Source organism: Anser anser (genome assembly GCF_964211835.1).
Source record: "Anser anser genome assembly, chromosome: 1".
In the NCBI taxonomy this organism is placed as follows: domain Eukaryota; kingdom Metazoa; phylum Chordata; class Aves; order Anseriformes; family Anatidae; genus Anser; species Anser anser.
Genome location: NC_139720.1, coordinates 117,219,978 through 117,241,351, shown reverse-complemented (window position 1 = coordinate 117,241,351; position 21,374 = coordinate 117,219,978). Strand labels below are relative to the sequence as shown.

Below are 21,374 nucleotides of genomic sequence, written 5' to 3'. Positions count from 1 at the left end.
ACAGTTTGTGTGTATGATAATATATTTATAGCCTAGTGAGGTTTGCTACCTTGCAAAATAGTTCACTATCTTGTCAAAATTTAAGCCCTTGAAGTATAAACTCTTCTAAACCAGCAAGATCCATTGTCTTGATACCAGTAACCTGTGTAATCAATACATGCTAAAACCTCACATGATGTTTAAAAAAGAAATCATCTATATATAAATAGCATCTCCATCCTTGAAGATTTCAAAATTTGACTAGACAAGTCCTCAGCGATCTGATCCAATGTCAAAGTTAGACGTACTATGAGCAGAAAGTAGGATCAGATGATTTCCAGAGGTCCCTTCCAACCTGAATTATTCCTGATTCCACAGAACATACAATAGTGTGTTGTCATGTGACCCATACCACTAAGTACAAATTATTTCTCTCTCCATTTCACAGTTCTTCATTGATGTCAGTATCATCTGCAATAATTCCAGTTAGTTTTGGTTAAATAAAGGCTGCGTTATACTGCAATGAAACTCACCACAACAGACTGACTGCTTTAGTCTCTTTACCTCAGCTTCACATTCATCCCTTGCCTCCTCTTTTCCCCAGCCATGCATTTGCTTGCTCCAACACCCAATACAGGTTTCTCAGCCAGTGAGAACCATCATAGGGTATGGTTGGCAGCTATCTCACGATGCCATAACCAAGCAAGGAGGGCAAGTGGAGGATATAGGTCAAAATGCTCTGAATGTGCTCAGGAAGAATGGAAGAAAATAAGATAAAGAAAGATGAACAGTTTTTACTTGGTTTGCTGTAGTAAGTTCATCCATTACAAAACCTGAGCTAAAACAAATTCATTCACCTTCTTGATTCATATTGCTTTGATAGAAAGTAAGCTCCTGGTTTACTACTGAAGCACAGAGGAAAAATCATTCCCTCAATTGTCAGTTATAACAACCTGGCACATAAGGGCCATGCAGATATCTGATTACCAGAACTACCATAAACCTGTATATTAGAAGACAGAAATCACAGTAGAAAAAACATTCACTTACACTGGATGGCGTGGAGGAGCAACTTATATCTTTAGGATCTGAAACACAGTAACACGCACAGTTAAACTAAATGCAAGCACAAAGAACCAGTCTTAAAACACCTATCAGTAGCGTCATTTACCACTAATATGCCACCAGTAAGATAACACAAAAGTAGTCCTGATATAAGTGTTTAATTGTATGTTTAGGAGAAAAGAAAAGGGTGCTTCATGGTACCATTCCCATCCTAAGACCACAGTAAGTGCTCTTCTGGCAGTCCATCTCATTACAGCATTCTAGTTGTGTCTACAGAGCTTTTTACTTCCTCATATAGGACAGTTACAGCAAAATAAGCATTCATAGTATCTCTGAGTTCACACAGGAAAAAGAGAAGGCATTCCTTTTTAATTTCTTATTTAAGGTGACAGAAGATGCTCTATTGGCTGATTCCTGTATTTTGTAGTACGGAATACAGATGCCATGGGTTGAATGGTAGCACTGAACACACATTACAGCTAGGTGGGGTATTCTACTATTCAAATGTATCTCACTTAAAGAATTGAAAGACAGGGAAGTAAAGACAGGGCAGCGGACTGAATTCTGAAGGGTTACTCTCTTTCTTAGGTATGCCAGAGCCTGAGTGTATGAACTCTTTAGACATACAAAGGTTTTTGTCCATCTAGTTCTAAGAAGTTGTTTCAGTATCGGTGTACCTCGAGGAATATTCCTTAACTATGCCCTGGGACATCTTGCTTAAACTGCTGGTGTTCCTTCACCATAATGAGCCCCTCCACGATTCTATTACACTAAAGTACTTACGTTCAATAAGAAAGAGGAAACAAAATATTCCCATCACTGCAATGATAACACCAGGCATCACAAAGGAGAGACCCCAGCACGTAGACACCCAATAAGCAGCAATTAAGGATCCCAAGATATTTCCCACTGAAGTGTGCGAATTCCAGATTCCCATGATCAATCCTCTCCTGCACAGGAAAAAAAAAAACAACAAAAAACCACACAAAAATAACCCACAAACATTTCTTATTATTCCAACAATAAGCATTATCATCTTAAGAAAAGTTTATCAAAAAGACTGCTCATCTGTGACGTCTGTGGAATATTTGAAATCTTACTGTTGTGTAACTAAGCACTTCTTTACGCTAGTCTTTCATCTGGCAATTTCAAAGCACCTAAATATTAATAGAAGTGTTCTAAGTACTTCTCTGTACATGACAGAGCTCATCCTGCATTTAATGGCATTTAAAGGCACCATTAGGGCTTCCATATTTCTGGACAGAGTTTGTTTGATAAAAACATGTATGCAAACATTGCGTAGCATGTGCATGCTAAGTCTGATGCTTCTGTGAATGGAAGTCCCGTAGACATATTGCACAAGTAAGCTGATGCTTTGGGATTTATTAGACCAAAGAAAACTATCTGTATAGGACAAGTAAAGCAAATCCAGTGATTTCTGATCGCATCCTGGGCTTGCTAGGCACTAGTTGAAGGTAACACCTGCACAAGATTGGCTCAAAGATACCAAACTGTTGTCAGCCTGGAAATCTCAGATTAGAGCTGCTGTAGAATAGCTGCAGCAGGACTAACGTAAACCACAAAAATCCTACTGAAGTCACAGCAGTTAGCAGTTTTTATCCTTCTAAGTCCTACTGAAGGCAAGGCCATTTTCCCAAGAGTTTACCTGGAACAACCTAGTTTTAACTAAAACAAATCTTTTTCTTTGGCTGAAGACAAGATCCAAGAGGTCTGCTCATGTTTCAAGGAATCTAGAGCAAAATGAAAACGAGAACCAGCTCACTGACTTTCAGAACAGAGCCCTATCCACCAATCCATTATCCAGACTCCTAAAATCCATGAAGCAGACTTTTGCTTTTGCACAAAACAATCTGAATGTGTCTATTTTGCACAGACTTGATAATTTTGTTCGGTATTTTATGATGGTTATCATTCTGTTTTGTAACCAAAATGGCTGCAGGGACTACGGAAATCTAGTTTGAGACTACATTTTCTTAATTGTCCCATGACTTTATATAGAAAGCTTACACTGAATTTTCACGTCTTCCTCTTGAAGTGATTGACAATAAGTTCATTCGGTGATATCTACAATGGACACCACTACAGCAGCATTATTATATGCTACAGGCATCAACCATTATCAGAGACAATGAATTCAGCATGCAGCTCTCACAAAATTTATGGAAAGTTTCTGTGTGGTATGACAAAACAAGCATTATGAGTGACCTCCAGTTAGGATTTAAAAAAAAAAAAAGATGGATTTAAAGAAAGTGACAAAAAGAAAGGTTAAGTCAGCTGCCACATCTATTTTCCTTTTTAAATTAAATTTCAAGTTTTTGTAAGTGTGTTAGGAAAAAGATATTAGACAAAAAGATATTTTTAGAGCTATAGCCTAACAACTGCTTTGAAATACAAATGAAAACACAGGAAATTCCATAATAAAAAGGCACAATAACAGCCTTTATTAAAAGTGGTTTTAGATTGATGATATTTGCAAGAATTCTTCTCAATCCAATTCCAAAATACTTCCTCTGAAAAATTAAACATCGGACTAAGGAGCCACCAGAGAACACTCATTTGACATGACAGAGAATATTTCAAACTGCTATGTAAGCTAACTAGCGTAACAAAGATAACTCCTCTCAAGGACCCACCTAACTGCTTGTTTTATCCCCCAAATCACTGAAGCAATAGATAGATACTTAAACTGACTATAATATTACAGCCCACAAATGTGTTGATTTGTACTTCCGAAACTCTGGATTACAGATTATTTACCTTCCTTTTCCAAACCAGTTGCCAATACATGTAACGACACTTGGCCAGCCAGTAGTTTGCACCAACCCATTAGCTATCTGAAAGTATACAGAAATAATAATAAACAAACATACCCTGTAATACGTCAGGTTCCTACATAACTCCTGCTGAGTGCTGTGCTGGGAAAAGGAAGCCTATGCAACTGCTTTGAATTTAGAAATTTAGTATGAGAGTTTCAAAAGCATTCTTCACCAAGAAACAAACAGGTTACAGCATTTCACAGATATTCTTCCCTCTACCTAAATATTTCCAATTATTTTATGATGTAAAACACACCAAAAAAAATTAAAACACATGCTTATCCAAAAACACATTTCACAGAACTGAACAGACAAGCCAATTCCCTTCATAATAAGAGCTATATCATACTCTGCTCGGTTTGAACATATGGCAAAGCACGTTTGCAATCAAAGTGAAAAAAAGAAAGCTTTAGGGAAGACTGGACAACTTTGAACATTAGTTTTAAAACAATTAAAAGACATATGCAAATAAACTGAGAGGAGAAACTTAACGTACTGTATTCAGGCTGAAGCGAGAACTATTTCAGCCTGCATGTTGCAAAGTTCGTAAGGAAATCCTAACTCATCGCAACTCCTACAAAGCTCCCTACCTAGAATTACACATTAACACAAAGATGACAGCATAATAATTCACATGTACAATGAGCATTTACCAGTTAGGCTGGTGGTGTGAGGCTGTCCTTTGCATTACAGGATTCACTGTCCACATCACGTGGTGGTGCAGCATTGTTAGGCACACTTAGACAAACCTTAAGGGTGCTAGCTCTGGTCTTGGAAACCACATAAGCCAAGAGCCTTGGGGGGCAGTGACATGGTTAAACAGGAGACTTAGTGAAATGGTTATTAAAGCTTTCAGGACCCAAGTTAGTATCGCTGCATGTCATGTCGCACAATGCCATGCAAACATGCCAGCTGTGAAAGTGCTACTGAGATAACGCAAAGAAAGCAACTGTGCAAGGTGCAGACCTGTTCGAAATGACTCAGAAACGCTAGTCATGTCCTGGTCACGACCTAAATTCCATTTTAGATCAATGGTAAATATTTGTGTGATGCCTGATTAGATCTACAAGTGCTCTGAAAAATCCCACGCAATGAACTTTCATTACAGTAGCTGCCTGTTCTCAGCCAAGCGAAGGTGGGAGACTTCATCATTAGCAGCATAAATGTAATTTTCCTGCATAGAAAGCCAGGATGCGTCACTCAGGTCTTGGCAGACTGACAGAAGTAAATACATTTGTTTTAAAACTCGCCCACATTTAAGCTTGCAAAGATTTGATCAATGATTTGACACAGACTGAAACACTAATTTGTTTTCAAAGATTTCTTCCATTAAAAAAAAAAAGAACATTTTTTTGAAATAAAACCTGGGGCGATCCACTCAATCATTTCTGACTGTCATCAACGACAACGTATGCCAGCCTTTTGATCTTCCCATCTAACCACTAATCACAATTTGCAACTCAAAAGGAAAAAAAGAAAAAAAAACAACACTAAAAAACACCATGGAAACTTGGAGTATCTAGGTAACGTTGTGCCTACCTGGGCCATTATGTAAAACCACAGGTTATGTATATTATAGAAATAACCCAATCCAAACATTGCAGTGAAGAGTCCGCTAGCAAGCATTCCAACTGTCAGATAGTACCGGATAGGTAGCCGTTCTCCTATTATCCCACTTGAAATGTGGAAGGGAAGAAAAAGAAAAGCTATAATTAAAAATGAGATCACACCTCAAGCTTTCAGGAAGAAAGAATATTTTGCGCTGTTTAATTCAGGTTGAGGAAAAACTTTACTGGTAGTTTCTTTTTTTCTTTGCAGAAGCAAATAAACATTTTTTAGCACTTGTCAGAATAAAACAGCAAACATTTCATGTTCATTAACTGCCAAGTGCTGACATCTGCACAACCATCTTTCAGGGAGATACTCACCTGCAGCACATTGGAAGTGACTACTTAGAGAATTATTTTCCAAATGATCCATAACATAGTACATCTGAACCCATTTAAAGTGAGACTTAGCTCCCTTACTAATGACTTTGGTTATGAAGGTCCCACTTCTAGTAAATAAAAAAGATTTGGCATCTCTAAATGGGAATTAATATTGTAAACTTTTTGATGGTTTTCATGTATTTTTATGAGGTGTCTGCTACTGTCCTTCAACTGCAAAGAAAGCCAGGACAATCACTTTTGTCTACACATGCATGTTGGACACATGAAGTTTGGGGACGTATCCTAGCTGCAGTGGAACATGAAGGAAGACAGGCTAGACTGCAAGCTGGAAAGCATTTCTGCATAAGGCAGTCAGATGGGGGTAAAAATCTTTCTACATACCAACAGGTATGCAGGTATCACTGGGAACTCAGGATTTTGCATTTTTTCCCCAGCAGCTAGCACGCAGATGGAAGAATGACATCCAAGTTCTCATTCTCTTCTTCAGAAACTTTACAATTGGAAAGGACAACATCTCAGAAGCAGTACAGCCTCCTATGTGAGTGATAAAGAAGCTTTCCAAGAGAGATTTACCTTAAGTACATTCCGATTGCATATGCACACAGGAATGAGTAATCCAGTGCTCCCAGTAACTGCTTGTAGTTATTCTTATCTAAGAAGATATTTTCAAAACAAATCATCAGTCTAAACATACCAGTAACTTGCCAACCATTTTTACATAATATAAGAAAAAAAGTTAGTGAACATGCATTGACATTTAATTTTAAATGGATACTTTTAAAGGAGACTTAAATGTGCATTATTCAAAACACACATAAGAACAGAAAACCAACTCTGCAATTTACCCTTTTATCTGTAACGTATTAGGAAAACATTGCTAGGCCCACTCTTAATTCCACCTTATTCATTACAGCAGTTAGAAGAAACGTCAGTTATTAACAAGGTGCCCTCTTCTTACAGCTCCTTAGATGAAACAAACAAAAAAAACAACACAAAACAAAGCACTAAACTTTAAAGGGCATTCTTAAAAACACAGCGGAAATATATGTTTCATATGTGTTGTCCTAAAAGCCAAAACAGCTTAAAAAATCCATCATCATACAGGCTTTTTGAGGAGTTATCTTAATGCAGTTTATAGAATGGTTAGTCTTTTGCATTTCACTCTCCAAATTCTTACCAAGCACAGTGATAGAAGTATTGTTTAAAAAAAATAAAAAAAGTCCAGCTCTGTACAAGAAATGACCATAATCACAGCAAACGGCACTTGGGAGAGGCAGGGATGCAGCAGACGGGACTCCACCCAATTAGAAACACGAAGTCTAGTCTCAAGTGACCTGAGCTCATACCAAGACAGACAATTTGTGTATTTGCAAGGAGCCACAAATTTCCACTGACTTTGAGAATAAAGAAAAAGTTATTAAAATATTCCTCTTCCAGTGGTGCTACCAGCTAGCCAGCTATGCTGCCTCAAAAACAGAGCTGAAGGAACAAGTCCAGGGCACACCCCAAGGGGCAGCTTTGCAATAACACATGTGTTCATGGAAAAAAGAAGGACATGAGCTCAGAACTTTTCGAAATTAAGAAAGCTAACTAGTGGTTTAGACAAGCAAACTCAGTATCCCCTTGGTCAAGAGGCAAGAAACAGCAATCAAGTTTTACTGCAACCCAGAGCATTTGGAAACGTGTGGAACTAAATCGTTTCAATATACTGACTACCTTGCAGACGGCAGTAAGTACATAGAACGCTGTCCACAGAAAACCAACAGCTCAGATTTCTGATTACCTTGGAAAAGAGGGGGATTTTTTTTTAATTTTATAATTAAAGAATAATTAGAATGGATTATTGATTGCCAGATAGACTGGAGTGGACTAGCACACTGAAAGAATGGACTATTCCACTCCACTGATGTTGTTCTTGGCAGAGATGAAAGTGTCAAGGAATGATTCAAAATCTCTGTTAAATTCAAATATAATGAAATTTGAAATTACTTTGTAAGTAGTTATGTGTATGTACATATATATATACACACATACATATCTATATTTTTAAGTAAAAGGCCAGGTTTATAAGCTGTTCAGGAAGTTAGCAACTCTATTCTGCGATAGAGTCCCACATTTTTCTTCATTAAAATTGCAAAAAAAAATTCTCTCTGGCTGAGATAGACTCTGAGAAGTTCCAGTTTAGATAAACACTAAGTAATTTCATTTAAATGACTGCTGGACCTTGAACTAAAGCAGAAGAAAATCAGAATGATTTATTTTATTCTGTCCCCTTTTCTTCCTTAATAGACATTCTAAAGCCATACCTAAACCTCTACACAGTCCCATTTCCTGACTGAAAAGTGTTCTACCAAAACCTTCTCAAAGCTCTAACAGGTACAATAATGTCAGCTGTTTAAGCAGGCAAGACATTAAGTCTTGACTTAACTTGCTTTGGAAAAATTAATGAGAGCATTGGAAAAAACGCCCCTCCAATACACATCTCCTGAATCCCTCCACATAAGAAGAATAGCAAGAGACAGATAATCTGATTACTAATATCAGCACGTTGTTATGGAACAAAAAAGAAAAAAAACGCCTTACCAAATGGTTCCCAGCCGCACTGAGATGCATTAGATGGCTTTTTGACAGGCTGAATCTGGGCAGCATATTCTCTGTAGGAGCTGAGTTCAACTTCATGCGAAGCAGCACAATGCTTATGCAGCTCTCCCTGATACAGAAAGGAAATTTGAGATGGAAAATTCACTTGTGACAGAACCCTGTTAAACTCCATTGAGCAATAAATTTAATAATTCTGGGTTTGACACAGGTTCATGTAGACCTACTGAAACCAGTAAAATTGTAAGTCATTAATTGCTTGGTATTTTGCTGAGTGAAGCCACCATTACATCTAAGAGTGATCACCTGGCTAGTAATATGCTACACTGAATTGGTGTTTCTGACACTGCAGGATTTCAAAATTAGTCACTAACATCAAGCTATTTTGCCCATTTTTACTCATCAATTATATATAACAACCCTGGGGATTTGATTTGTGTTTGGCAAGTTACAGATGCAAGAGATTAGAATAAAAAAAACCCACAGGTATAGATAATATTTTGTCACCAGCTTCACTGGGAACAGAAGCGAAAAAAAGAAATCCCATGGAGTGCGCAGCAACGTACAAAAAATCCCAAGTGTGCATACAACTATGAATATGATGCTCAACAGCACTTGGAATAGTCTTGTACATGTCAGTAGAATTTTATCACATTTAACTCATCAGTTACAAGAGCCTTTCTCAAACATAAGAATGTCAACCTGTAAATTCTTACATACCTACAGTTTAGATTAATTCACATGAATAGTCTCAAGTGTAGGCATAGCTGTTCCAAGTCTTAAGCCCAAAGAACAGAAGTACAAACAGTATGTTAGGAGTGGTGTCACTGACGTTTATTACATAAATGTCACTGTGTGCCAACTTTATCAGGTTTTCATCTTTAAAACCATTCCAAGTTAAAGGTTAACATTGTCTTTCACAAAAGAAAGCACTGAAAAAGAAGACTACTTCCTCTTCTGATAACAGCAGAAGGATGTTTAAACAACGACACAACCTTGCTTACCTTAACTATACTGATAGGTTTCCTTGATAAATGGAAGCTGGCATACAAGAAGAAGGTGAGAGTGAAAATGAAGGCTCTATACCTATAATATAAAAATGGATACATATTTGAAAATGATTTTATTCGTATTTTAGTGCTGTTACATACAAAGGTTACACAAGTCATTTGTAACCTTGGAACAGTTTAAGACAACTTTTTTCATGTTCTCTAACAGCCAGAACCACCCTAGCAGTAGTACTGCTTTAAAACATCTGCTCTGGCTTTGGAAGGGAGTTTTGCGATATACAGATATGGACAGGAGTTTTGTGATATACTACAGAGCTAATCTACTTTGGTTACTACCTTTCTTTGGGGGCTATTAAAAGGCAGTTCAACGTTAAACACACAGTCAGATCTCACTTTTCACAGTCTCACCCAGGTTTCTGCTACAATTAAGACATAAATGATGGCTGAGTTGTTAATTTAGCTCCTGTGGATTATTATTTCTTTCTTTCCTTACTGCTTTGCGGATTTTTGCTGTATTTTTGCCTTCCTCTGTATCAACAGAAATCAGCCACTTCTAGAGACTGAGGTACAGACAGACACTGACAGTGTGTACTGGAACACATGAACATAATTATCCAGCTTTGGGATTGGAAGGGCATTTTCCCTCACACCTTGCTGCCATCCTTGGTTTTTTCCTGCAGTTCATCTGACCTATAAGGGCATTTCAAACTCCCTGCCACTTCAAGTGTTAGGCAAAGACAGCAAACTGATCTATTCTATTCCCTACCTGCAGCACTTATTTTTCAGTTGTTTAAGGAGAGTGTTTTGTGGATTTCTACTTTTAACAATACAATGGGATCAGAGCAAATCTACTGGCTCCTTCTAGCCTTAATCTTAATGTAAAAATCTGCAAATAAAACCACATATATACATACACAGATCTGATAACTTAGTATGGCCCCGAATTATTAATTAATCTTCAATCATTTTCTGCCTAATAAACTTCTACGTAACAAGTGTTTTGTCTTATAGTTCAGGCATACTCACAAAGACGCTAAAAAAAAAAAAGATGGGTTAAGTGAGTTATCCTGTGAGCTGGGTTACTCACTCCCATTACTGCAGGCATCTTCATGAGTGATAAAAATACAATGACTCTGTCCTTCTGCTCTACTAAATAAAGTACGTGATAAATTGTTCCAATGGGGATTGCTTGGTCCTTCATTTGATTTTTTTGGTGTTGTTTTTATTTTTTTGGTACTCACACACAACTGACTCAGTATTCTCTCTCCAAAAGAAGAAGAACCAACGCCATCCACCTTCGAGAATTAACTTTCAAAAGCATTTTTTAAAAAAATATTACAGTACCAAGAACTAAGATCATAATTCTAAAGGTCTGTATCACACATTAATTTATGGGGAAGACTATGTACTTCTTATTAATACAAGAAGGCTAATCTTGAGCACCCCCCTCAACTATGAGTTTGAAAGCGGAATGATGAAATTTATCCCCGCAAATACACAACTTGAAAATGAAAGCATAAAAGGATTTACTGTCTAGCATACTTGACAAATACTTGTAAAACGTGAGCAATATTTATTTGTTATACAACTGACTACATTTTTTTGCTGTATATACCCAGTGATGAAAAGGCAAAAACAGAGCAAGGCAACAGAATCATCTACCCCAGACACAAACCCGTATCGTCTAAAATAAAGAGCAGCACCATACTTCAAGACTTACCACTGATCTCGTGAAAATGAAGTAATGAAGCGAATCCCAGGAGGAAGCTGAGCCATCTACAGCTGGTATCAAATCTTAGGCGACACGATTACACTCTTGTGAAAACGTTAGCTGCTGTTCAGAATGTGTAACAAAGATCCTCCCCGAGCTGTGCAATTGTAGGCTGTTAGCAAACTCGGAAGATCTCCCTTTAGATTCTTTTCTTACACGTTCAGTCACCACGTGGCCAATTCTTCACCCGGTTTCTGTTAATTGCTGATCTGTAAATAAGAAAAGCGGGTAAGTAAATGTTCTCATCAAGGTATTATAAAATTTTCTAATCACAATATTTCAACTGCAATGACCTATTCCATATAGAAGCCATTACCATAACTAACCTAGATACTAAAAGTGTAATGGAGAACTCTAAGCCAGTATAAATTGCAGCCTTTTCTGAATTTTATGATGTATAATCTATTTTGAGAAGTAAGCATAGGATAAAGAAGCAGGGGCAGAAGGAAAAGATGCACTTACAAGGAACACGATTCCAAAGCCTGCTGACATCGAAACACTCTGCTCTTGTCCCAGAGAAGAGTACAAATAGGCAATTATCGACCTTAGAAAGGTCTATTTTAACACATCGGAAACATTCATGAGGCTGAAATTTGCTACAAAGGTGACTGTAGAGTTTTCAGCCCAGAACAGAGAACCCTCCAGCCCGAGATCCGGTGCAGCTGAACAATGCTGCCAGCAAGACTTGACCGGCACTCCCTCTTGCAGCCTGGTTCCCCTGTCCCAGTACCGGTGCTGCACAAAGCACCAAATCGTCAGCAAACTTGGAAAAACAAACAAAAAGTTTCCCCGCTTGAGCTTCTCTACACCAGCTCACCCAGGGGTCAGGCAGCACAAAAGAGAAGGCAGGCTCACGTACAAATGTGACATGCAGGGAAACAGTGAGACCAGGCAGCATTGATTCAGTTCAGTTTAAAATGTGGTAAGGTTCCTCCTGTTTCTTCAGACTCCGGCCAAAGCCCCTCAACAGAAACAAAAACGCACTGTACCCTTTATTGCAGGTACTACAACAGGAACTAGCTGCACTGTTATTTCGCAGCAAGTTTTGAGTCAGCTGTCGAGTAGGACGACAAAAGGTGCTGTGGGCAAAGGGTGTGCCTGCAACCCATGCCAGCACACCGAGCCTCCCTGTGTGCTAACAGCAGAGCCCTCCCAGCAGGATGGCGAATGAGTGACGTACTAGGTAGGACTAGGACCATCAGCAGCAGTCTCCCTGACCAGGACCAGCACCGTAACCCCTACCCTGCTGGCAGCATAGCTAGTGGGCTTCAAGCCAGCACCAGCCACTGCCACGCTCCTGAGCCTGAAGCTGGACCAGCTCCCCTGGCAAGCAAGGGGAAGCAAGCTAAAGGGAAACCAACCTCCTCTGAAGTCAACACACTGGCCGAAACTAAGGGTCTGTCCTAACCTGGGAATTTTAGAGGCTGTTACATGACAGGCAGACGAATGAGCCTCTCTCCTCTCCTCTATTACAGAAAGAAAAGCTGACTTTCTGTCCTCAGCCAGCTGAGTGACAACACCAAACACGATTCCGTTGTGTCAAAGCTGGCAACTTGGAAACTTCACTATCCACACAGGCTTTTCCCTTGGGAGAGGGAGAAAACTACCACCTCTTCACATAACAGACCACGTTACCAAAAGCCCGAGGGGCTGGTCCCTTATGCAGACACATATTTTTGTCATACCTTTAATTTTTCATAGTGTCCTTGACATCTCCCTTCTCTGGAAGTGAATAGACTTGCTAATCTTGTTTGGCATGTTCCACCTCCTCCCCCTGCCCTGAATCAGACTGCGCAATTAATCAGCAAACCCCATAATCATTCCCACCTCTCCTGCCACGAGCTTCCTACCACTTCTCTGAGGCTGCTGGGGCCAGGGAGAGTGCAACCCTACCTTTCTCTCCTCGCCCAAGTCCAGCCATAGCTTCCCACCTCCCTACGTGCCAGGCCTTGTAGACATGCAGCGCTGGTCCTAATGGTTGATCTATCACAAACCTGCCCTGAGAAACAGCTGATCCAATAGAAGATGCGAACTCACTCTGCAGCCACAAAACTGCTATTTGAAGCAGCGGGAGCATGAAGACAGGGACCATAGATGGCACCGCAGCAATGGCTAGCTGTTACATCAGCTGAATTTCAGACTAACAAATGCCTATCAGTAATTTCATGTTTGGTTGAAGTAAGCTCTGGATAGCGCCAGTGGGAGAAGAAAGGCAAGAGGAAAAAGAGGTGGGCACTACCTGCCACCACAGAGCAGCTTCTTCCACCCATAGCACACCTGTTTCAGGATCCCAACCCCACCTCCCCTCTCTCTCAGTTAACTCAAATACCAAAGCTGTTCCTTAAGTGACCTTACTCTAAGTGAGGGGGCAGAAATATTTACTGGGGAAAAAGAAAAAGTGAGAAGCTAGCAAAGAAAAAAAAAAATCTGATGTCCTAAGTCTCTTCAAATGGTTCCCTCTAAATATAATGGGATAAGGCAATCACCATCACAGAAAAGGAATTGTTTAACAGGTTACTATTTAACAGCTTTAGTGCAAACAGTCACAAAAAGACTTCACCCGTCTTACAAAAGGTTTCATTGCTAAGTGTTCGCAGAAGGCAGCACAGCTGTGCACCTGCTGCACAGAACATATTCACACCCCCTCCTGCTTTTTCTAAAAACAAACAACCCCCCCAAACAAACAAAAAAACCCACGCCACCACCAACCACCTCCTAACTCCTTACTGTAAATCCAGTCATGAGGCCCCAGCAAAGAAGGCTGGACTATCAGCAGCCTTTCGAGAGCAACACCCTAACTCTATTTGGCAGGGGCTGATTTCATCTTATCTTCGGCAGGCGGGGACCCAGATGCTGGCCTTACAATGTCTCGAGAGCAGTTCTCATTTGATTGTCAACTCCGTATCTCTGTCCCTGTAACTCCACAAGTTCCTCTGACGTGCAGGTTGTGCATTTATTGACAAATTACGCTTCCCACGACGAAGCAAAGAAACTCGTGGCAATAAAACTTGTGAAGGGGTTATTAGGAACACATCCTGCTGTGGATGGAATCAGATTTTAAAAAAAGCTATTATTCAGAAATGTCATTAATACACCACAACAAATAACTGGCCGTTTACCAATGCGTCCTTTATATTTCCGTTTTACTAACGAAGCCTGAGGACAAAATCCAGTCGCTTGAACTGGCCTTTCATTTTCGGTAACCATTTTACCTGATGGAAAGCAAGTACTTTCGCTTCCTCCTGCCGCACTGCCACGTGTGAAGCGACACTGCCATACTTTGAGCACGTATTTACCTTCCAAACTTCACGCTGTTCCTTCAGGCGTCCCCCTGCACCACGCGAAGCGCAGCTCCCTCCCTGCTGCAGGAAAACAGGGTCATTTGGGACTGGCTTTTCCCACTGGAAACGCCGCAAAAGCCTTGGCTCGGGTGCTGGAGGAACCACACGAAGCTCCCAGGCCAGGAGCGCGTTGCTCGTTCAGGTCCTCGTCAGGACACGGGCTCCGGAGGCCGCGGGGCACACAGACCCAAGGCACGCTGGACCTCACACCCCACACCTCAGCCAGCACCGCCCCGACCCGCTGCGCTTGGCGGCTTGCAGCCAGCCCCTCCCGGCCGCCCGCCTTCGGTGTAACCCCGGCGGGGAAGGCGGCGAAGCCCGGTGTCGCCCCGCAGCGCCCGGCCCCGCAGCTGGGGCCGCCCCGGAGCGGCGGGGAGCCCGGCCTGCCTCATGCCGGCCGCAGGCCGAGGCGGCGGGGCCGGGACGAGCACAAAAGCACGGCGGGGGAACGGGCTGCGCCCGGGCACCGCCTCCCGATCGGCCCCCGGGGGGCGCGGCAGGTGCACGGCACCCCCCCCCCGGTCCCTCCCGGTCCCTCCCGGTCCCTCCGCGCCTACCCTCCGCCGCCCTGCCGGTGCCTTCCTGCTCCGTGCCCGAGCCCAGGGCGGCCGGGCGAGGCTGCCGAGCGCCGCCCGGCCGCGGGTGCTGCGCGGCGGGACCGGTCCGCCCGGGCCCCTCCCCGCCGCTCCGGGCCGAGCCGAGCCGAGCCGGGGGGAGCAGAGCGCCCCGCGGCGGCAGGGCGGGCACGGCCCGGCTCGGCTCGGCTCCGGGCAGCGCCATGGCGTCGGCGGACCGCGGGGCCCTGAGGGGGAAAGGAGCCCCCTCGGGGGCAGGCCGAGACGGCCGGGCAAGGAGGGCTTCTGGAGACTGACGGGGAAACTGCCGCTTTATTTAATTGTTTGGTCTGAGGAGGGGGGAGGGAAAGTACGGAGGAACATCCATTTTATGTGGCTTCTCCAGCTGCAGGTGTGTTTCTTCGTCGTGACAACCACCTCGCCCCTGCTCTGGTAGTTTCATCCAGAAGTTAGTCGTGGTTGCCTTGTATAGGTCTTAATTCATCTCCATGACAGTTTGTCCCTTAAAGTGTGTCACCTGCCTGGCACAAGCAACCTGCTCCTGGCACTCATTATTTATGATTTATTTCCCTCCTTCCCTCTCCTCTTGCACTGCCTGTGCCAGTAATGCCAGTAAACCAAACTGGTTCCCACCACCTAGGCCCCCCATTTCAAACACTTATTTCCATGCAACCACAGTGGTCTCTTCCCTGCGATTTCTCCTTTTGAACAAACAAACCTTTCTCCCTTAAAATAGTGAGTGCAGGGTCTCAGGGTTACACTGGACCATCACAAATGCCAAAGGGTGTTGCACAGCCTGCTGCTTTCTAGCTTGTCACTAGCAGATGTTGGATCCTGCTCAGGGTCGCAGCTATCTAGCTGTGATCTGTAAGTACTGAATCTGAGGTTAAAAAAACCAACACACACATACAAAACAAACAAACAAACAAACAAACTTCCCTTCTTCTCCCCCAAACGCTACAAAGTTCCTACTTTAAAAGCTAATATTCTTGATTACGATCATTCTTCTAATTAGCTGATCTTGATTCAGAGATAAAAGCAAAAGCTTGCTACTCAGCATCAAAAAGACTTGCATTAGCACAGCGTGTACCATTGTGCACAATAATGCAAACCATGATTTCATCCAATGTTTTGGTGTTGGTGCCTATAGTTGCCCTCCACATTTTACCATCCCGCTATGATGGTGCATGAACCAGAGGAGGAAGTACTTCAGGCCTCCTAATTCTGTGGAGGTGTGTCATGGAAATGCCATTGTCTTACTAAGCGGGCATTCGTTCCCTGAGGTGGAACGGCACACGCTAGCATCAGGTGTAGACGGGGTAATTACAGCCAGAGCAGAACATCTGGGTATGCTGATGCTTGTCATTTCTGCTGTAACAGCTCTTCAGCAGAGAAAAAAAATAGAAAGTGAATGCTCCCTAGGAAGCGACGTGCATGAATCATGTCGCTGCACCTTTGCACCAGAACAGGAAGGCATCCAGGCAACATTTATTCCAATCAGCACACACACAAAATGAAGATTTACCTCTTTACAGCGGAGAAGGTCAGACCCATCATGGTGCATTTGTTTGTATACATGGCTAGTCACCTCAAATTATCACGGCAACTATCATCATCACGCAAGATCCTCATATTTTTAAAATTTATTTTGGCTTGACTCTTTTTAGTTCCTTAAAGAATTTAGCTTTGCTTAAGTATCTTTCTGTCTTCCATTACAAGCAACTTGCAAAAAGCACAAGCCAAACAACACAAAAAAACTTATATTTTTCCTACTTAAAGTAGAAACTGCATTTCCCATTAAAATACAGGTATTCTCCCAGTCCTGCTGGCTGCTACACTTGGCACAGGTGCTTTCTGCTGTGCCAGCACTGGTCACCAGCAGCTAAAGCTGACAGAAGCCAGCAAAAAAGGGTAAGAACATGCATATAAGGAATGACAGGAGGCTTGTGCTGCTGCTTGTGCACCACAGTGCTGGTGGGCAGCAGCAAAGCAGGGCCAGACATCAGCTGGAGATAGACAGAAACAGAGGGAGTGGTTAAAAAGCAATGCACAAAAAACATTATTTAAAATAGCATATATGATCTATAGCCTTGCAGAAAAGAACAGAAAGGGAATTTTGCCAGTTCCTTTCTAGAAGAAAACAGAAATGAAGGATATGGTTCAGTAAATAGTTGTATTGGTAGCAATTGTGGCAGCAGCTTGGCTTTCTAAGCCTCTGGCAACATTCGTAGTAGAAGAAATAGGAAAGGGTGTGCTTTTTTCTGCCAAACCAAACAAAAGTAAAGGTATATGCACCGACAGATGCTTACTTACACCTCTGCTGGCACTTCTTTCTGAAAATATAACCTAATTTCATGGTGGACAGCTAGACTGTATTTCTGTTGAACAAGAGTGGTGCTTTTAACGTCTCCAGTCCTGACTTTGCAAAAACACTTTGAAGTCAATGGATGTCAGCCGTCTTTTGTTTGCTGCACAGGTGATTCTGGCTGAACTGAGGTCTGAATACAAATTATTGCATCCTTTAGCTGGTTAATGTATTTATTTGCTTTCCAGCAAATTGCATGAGCATACTTTATGATTCCTGGTTGCACAGATGGGAAAGGCTAATCTGTATAGCCACCGAGAGATCTCTTTGTCTTAGGGGATCCAAAAAGTTCATAACTTCTTTACATAATAATGGGTTTTAGATAGCATTTTACTATATAGAAAGTAATATTTACTTAGACTTTATTCCACACAAGTAGCAGAATTCCCTGGACTGGTATAATCATGGCTTTTAGTTGCCTTTATTAGTTTTGCATGCTTTGTTTTCCCAACAGAGCAGCTGGGTTATTGTATAAGCAATTCACATCAACGCTGGGTGCAATCCAAATATAGCCTGCCATCAGGCTTTGGCAAACAAATATATATACATATATATATATCCAAAACAGACAAAAAAAGAAAGAGGCTGTGAAGGATGTGTCTGCATGGACGGGAGCAGACAGGTAGAGCCCCGTTGCAGCCATCCTCAGAAAGGACTGGAGGTGGCCAGCTTCGGGCTGGGAGCTGTACAGCTGAGTTGGCACGGCGTGTCCTGCCTGCTGATGGGAATTTTTAGCTCTGGCACAGTGCCACGGTAGTATGACTACACGGTTTCCAGACCGGTACTTATCGCCACATCTAGCTTGCAACGAAGCTAGTGAGAAACACCAGGAGTTGTCTTCGGGAAAAGAGATGGGCAGACAGGACCACGGTGCCAGCAAAGCCTTTTCCCCGACCAGATAAGGTCAGTACCTGGGTACTAAAGGCTGCTTACAAAGAAAATCTGTAGCCAGTAGAACATGGAGGGGGCAGTAAAACTGTCACCAGGACTCCTAGATAAAGACAGATATTGCTGCGATCGCAGGAGACATTTAGGAATATGGCATTTATTTGAAACCCAAGAGTTGTCTGTCAGTTCAGAACCAGAAAAATTAGGTCAGTCTTGCTGGTAGGACGCTACTTTGACACTTGTGAGGGCTTTCCAGAGGGGTGGAGGGTGGAACTGTGAAATCACCTCATATTTTCTAAAGAAGGACCTGCAAAAAAAAGCAGTTATAGCAACAGGGGTGTCTACTAGGGTAGGACCTACTGGATAAAGTCCCAGGCAAATCTACTGCATATGTCCTGTTGTTATGGGGATCTGTGGCCCTGTAGTTCGGATGGAAGATTGATGGTTAGAGACCAGACAGTCTATTGTACCTTCAGCCACCTGCTCACAGAAAATAAATGGTCAAGAATGTACTGACAATGCAGAACTAATACATATAATCAAGCAGTTTTATTATAAATGGAATATGCAAACCAAGATACAGATCATCTAAGATTACAAAAGAAAAACATTTATTCGAGGATTTTATCTTGAAGAATTTATTTTGCTTCCACCAGGAAACAGGAGAGTTTCTTTTGTTACTTTATGCTTATTTCTACCCTTCCTAAATTGGCCAAAGGGCTGAGCGGAAGTGCAAGAAGTAGCTACAGAAACAATTACTGAGGAGTAAGCAGATTAAACCAGGCAGGTAGGCTACTGATAGATTTCATTTCTCTTTGCTTGTGGATCACTGCAGAGTAGTCATATGAGAAGGGAGGATGGTGGCATTTTGAAATAGAAATCAAATACCAGAACAGTTACAAATACCACGGTATAATAGAAAGCAGACTAGAGTAGAGCCTACACTAAATCAATTGTCTTGCAAGTCATGAATAAGAAGATAAAATACAAAGGTATCTGAGCTGACAGGAATGAGCAGGCAGCAAAGTAGTCCCATCTACCTCAATCATTTCATTCTTCTCTTTTGAATTCATTCTGAGTTACCAGACTGGAACTTCAGATGTTTTGGAAAAAAAGGATTGGGCTGCTTTATGTCATTATAAACTGCATAAATAAGAAGCTTAGGTTTGCGGTTACATTTTTGTTTGTTTGGTTGGTTGGTTTTTGTTTGTTTCCTTAAATAAATAAATTCATTTGCAGTGAAAAACTTAATATTAACACTGCTTTATTCTTGTACTTGACCAAAAGTTATTTTTTATCTCATAAATGCCAACTGCTTTCTTGGTAGAAGTAGTAGTGCTGACTGTCTTAAAAGGCTTGGGAAAAGATATTAGCAATAATTTCCTAAATGGAATAGCAGAGGTACGTATGCATCCCAATTCCACTTCAGTGGAAAGGAAAACCTGAAAGAAAAAAAAAAACTTGAAAATTTTCCCATATGTCTGAAGAACAGATTGTACTCTATACTTCAAAATTAGCAGTAAGGTCAGAGAAATGGGAGGCAGTATAAATGTGGGTATAAATACAACAGCGCGCTCTTCCTTGGCCATTTTACAGGAGGGAGCTGAAGGGTTAACTTTAGCCAGGACACAAAGAAGTACTGCCAGTATTTCAACAATAGCTTTCATACAACCTTTTCTTTCCTTATCATCTGGCTTTCAGGATATCCCAATGTTACTTGTACTGGGTGGGAGGAGGCAATTGTGAACTGAGTGGCTAGAAAGGTCATTTACTTGTTTTTCTGGCTTGCTTACGAGCACAAAAAGAGGCTATCTTTGCTTGGCATGCAAACAAACTAAGCAGCAGCTTTCATTTTGCCTGTAAAGGGCTTAAAACAGAGCTGTATGGAGAGAAGTTCCCATTTTGCAAAGGATTTTGACAGCTCAGAATCTGGATTCATTCTGATTTGGAGGTGAAAAAAACCCCCACAAATATATGGAAGTTAATGACAGTAAATTCTACTTTGTCCACTCTTTGCTGCCATAACCTAAGAAAATACTCTGTTCAGAATATTTTGAATTTTTTAATTGCATCTTATAGTACATATGGCAGAATAATAAAAAGACCTGAAATGTATATTCTGAAACAAGAACTCCCCTTAAGATATTATTTTAATTCCCTAATCTCACAATTTTCCTCTGAAAGGCTGATAAAGTCAACCTGCTTTATATTGCAGTTTCAGGAGGAAGAAAGCTGATTTCATTAAGTTTTTCCGACAACTCCAGGTTACACTCTGCAAGTAGATGATACTGACCATGCCGTATACCAAACTGTGGTTTTGGCTTTTCAAAGGAGAAGGATGTAAATGAACATATTTTATGGAATAACAAAATATTTCCCTGCAGATTTCTGTTCTTTAAATAACTGGCAAAAGCCATAATCTTGCCTGGGCCTCCCCTCCCCTACCAAGAGAAATAAATTGTCACGTGCAGCTGTAATTTAGCCCAGAGCACAACTCCAAGTGACGTAGTGCCCAAGGCATGGGCCTCAGAATCTCAATTTGCCAGTACAGAAAGTGAGGACAGGAACCCTTGAATCAGGGAAACCACCTCAACTCTCCCTGTTCTGGTGGCAGGATTTGAAATGAAGAGCCCCTGGAGCCATGTCCCTGGATGGGTGGAGTAAAGCCGACTGACGGCACATTTCTTGCCTCTGGGGAAAGGATGCCTGGCGGGACAGGGGGTGGGAGAGGCAGCTCCCAGCGGGCAGAAAAAACGAAGCACGCCCAGCATGAATCCACGAGCATGCCGCCTTTACCACATCAGAAGTAACACATACCGTCATTTCTGACGCTCATTGTGGTTTCATAGCTCAGCCCATGTTGAAATTGAGCCCTTGAGGCCAGGCCTGGCACAACAGCATTTTCCTCCCCAAGTCCCTGCACCACCCAAAGTCTCCCCTCTCCTAACAGAGAATAAAGTCCAAAGACAGGCAGGAGCACAGCAAGGCCTTAAGCA

General features: G+C 41.8%; 1 protein-coding gene across 13 annotated transcripts in view; it reads right to left on the bottom strand.

Moving 5' to 3' along the window:
- The window catches only part of SLC37A1 (solute carrier family 37 member 1), a 37,512-nt gene extending 22,250 nt beyond the window's left edge, over window positions 1-15,262 (bottom strand). For 3 of the 13 annotated variants that reach the window (XM_083832712.1, XM_083832724.1, XM_083832715.1), the window contains exons 1-10: window positions 15,108-15,262; window positions 14,506-14,571; window positions 11,159-11,418; window positions 9,433-9,514; window positions 8,414-8,540; window positions 6,404-6,482; window positions 5,421-5,556; window positions 3,823-3,899; window positions 1,828-1,994; window positions 1,030-1,067 (exon numbers count right to left, since the gene is read on the bottom strand). In XM_083832712.1, coding sequence (XP_083688838.1) covers window positions 1,030-1,067; window positions 1,828-1,994; window positions 3,823-3,899; window positions 5,421-5,556; window positions 6,404-6,482; window positions 8,414-8,540; window positions 9,433-9,514; window positions 11,159-11,214 — 762 coding nt within the window. In that variant the 5' untranslated portion in view covers window positions 11,215-11,418; window positions 14,506-14,571; window positions 15,108-15,262. Of the gene's footprint in view, window positions 1-1,029; window positions 1,068-1,827; window positions 1,995-3,822; window positions 3,900-5,420; window positions 5,557-6,403; window positions 6,483-8,413; window positions 8,541-9,432; window positions 9,515-11,158; window positions 11,419-12,068; window positions 13,890-13,936; window positions 14,248-14,505; window positions 15,005-15,107 lie in introns of those variants that run through there. The other 10 variants (XM_083832719.1, XM_083832720.1, XM_083832718.1 and 7 more) reach the window with 10 other exon arrangements.
- Window positions 15,263-21,374: the final 6,112 nt, after the last annotated feature.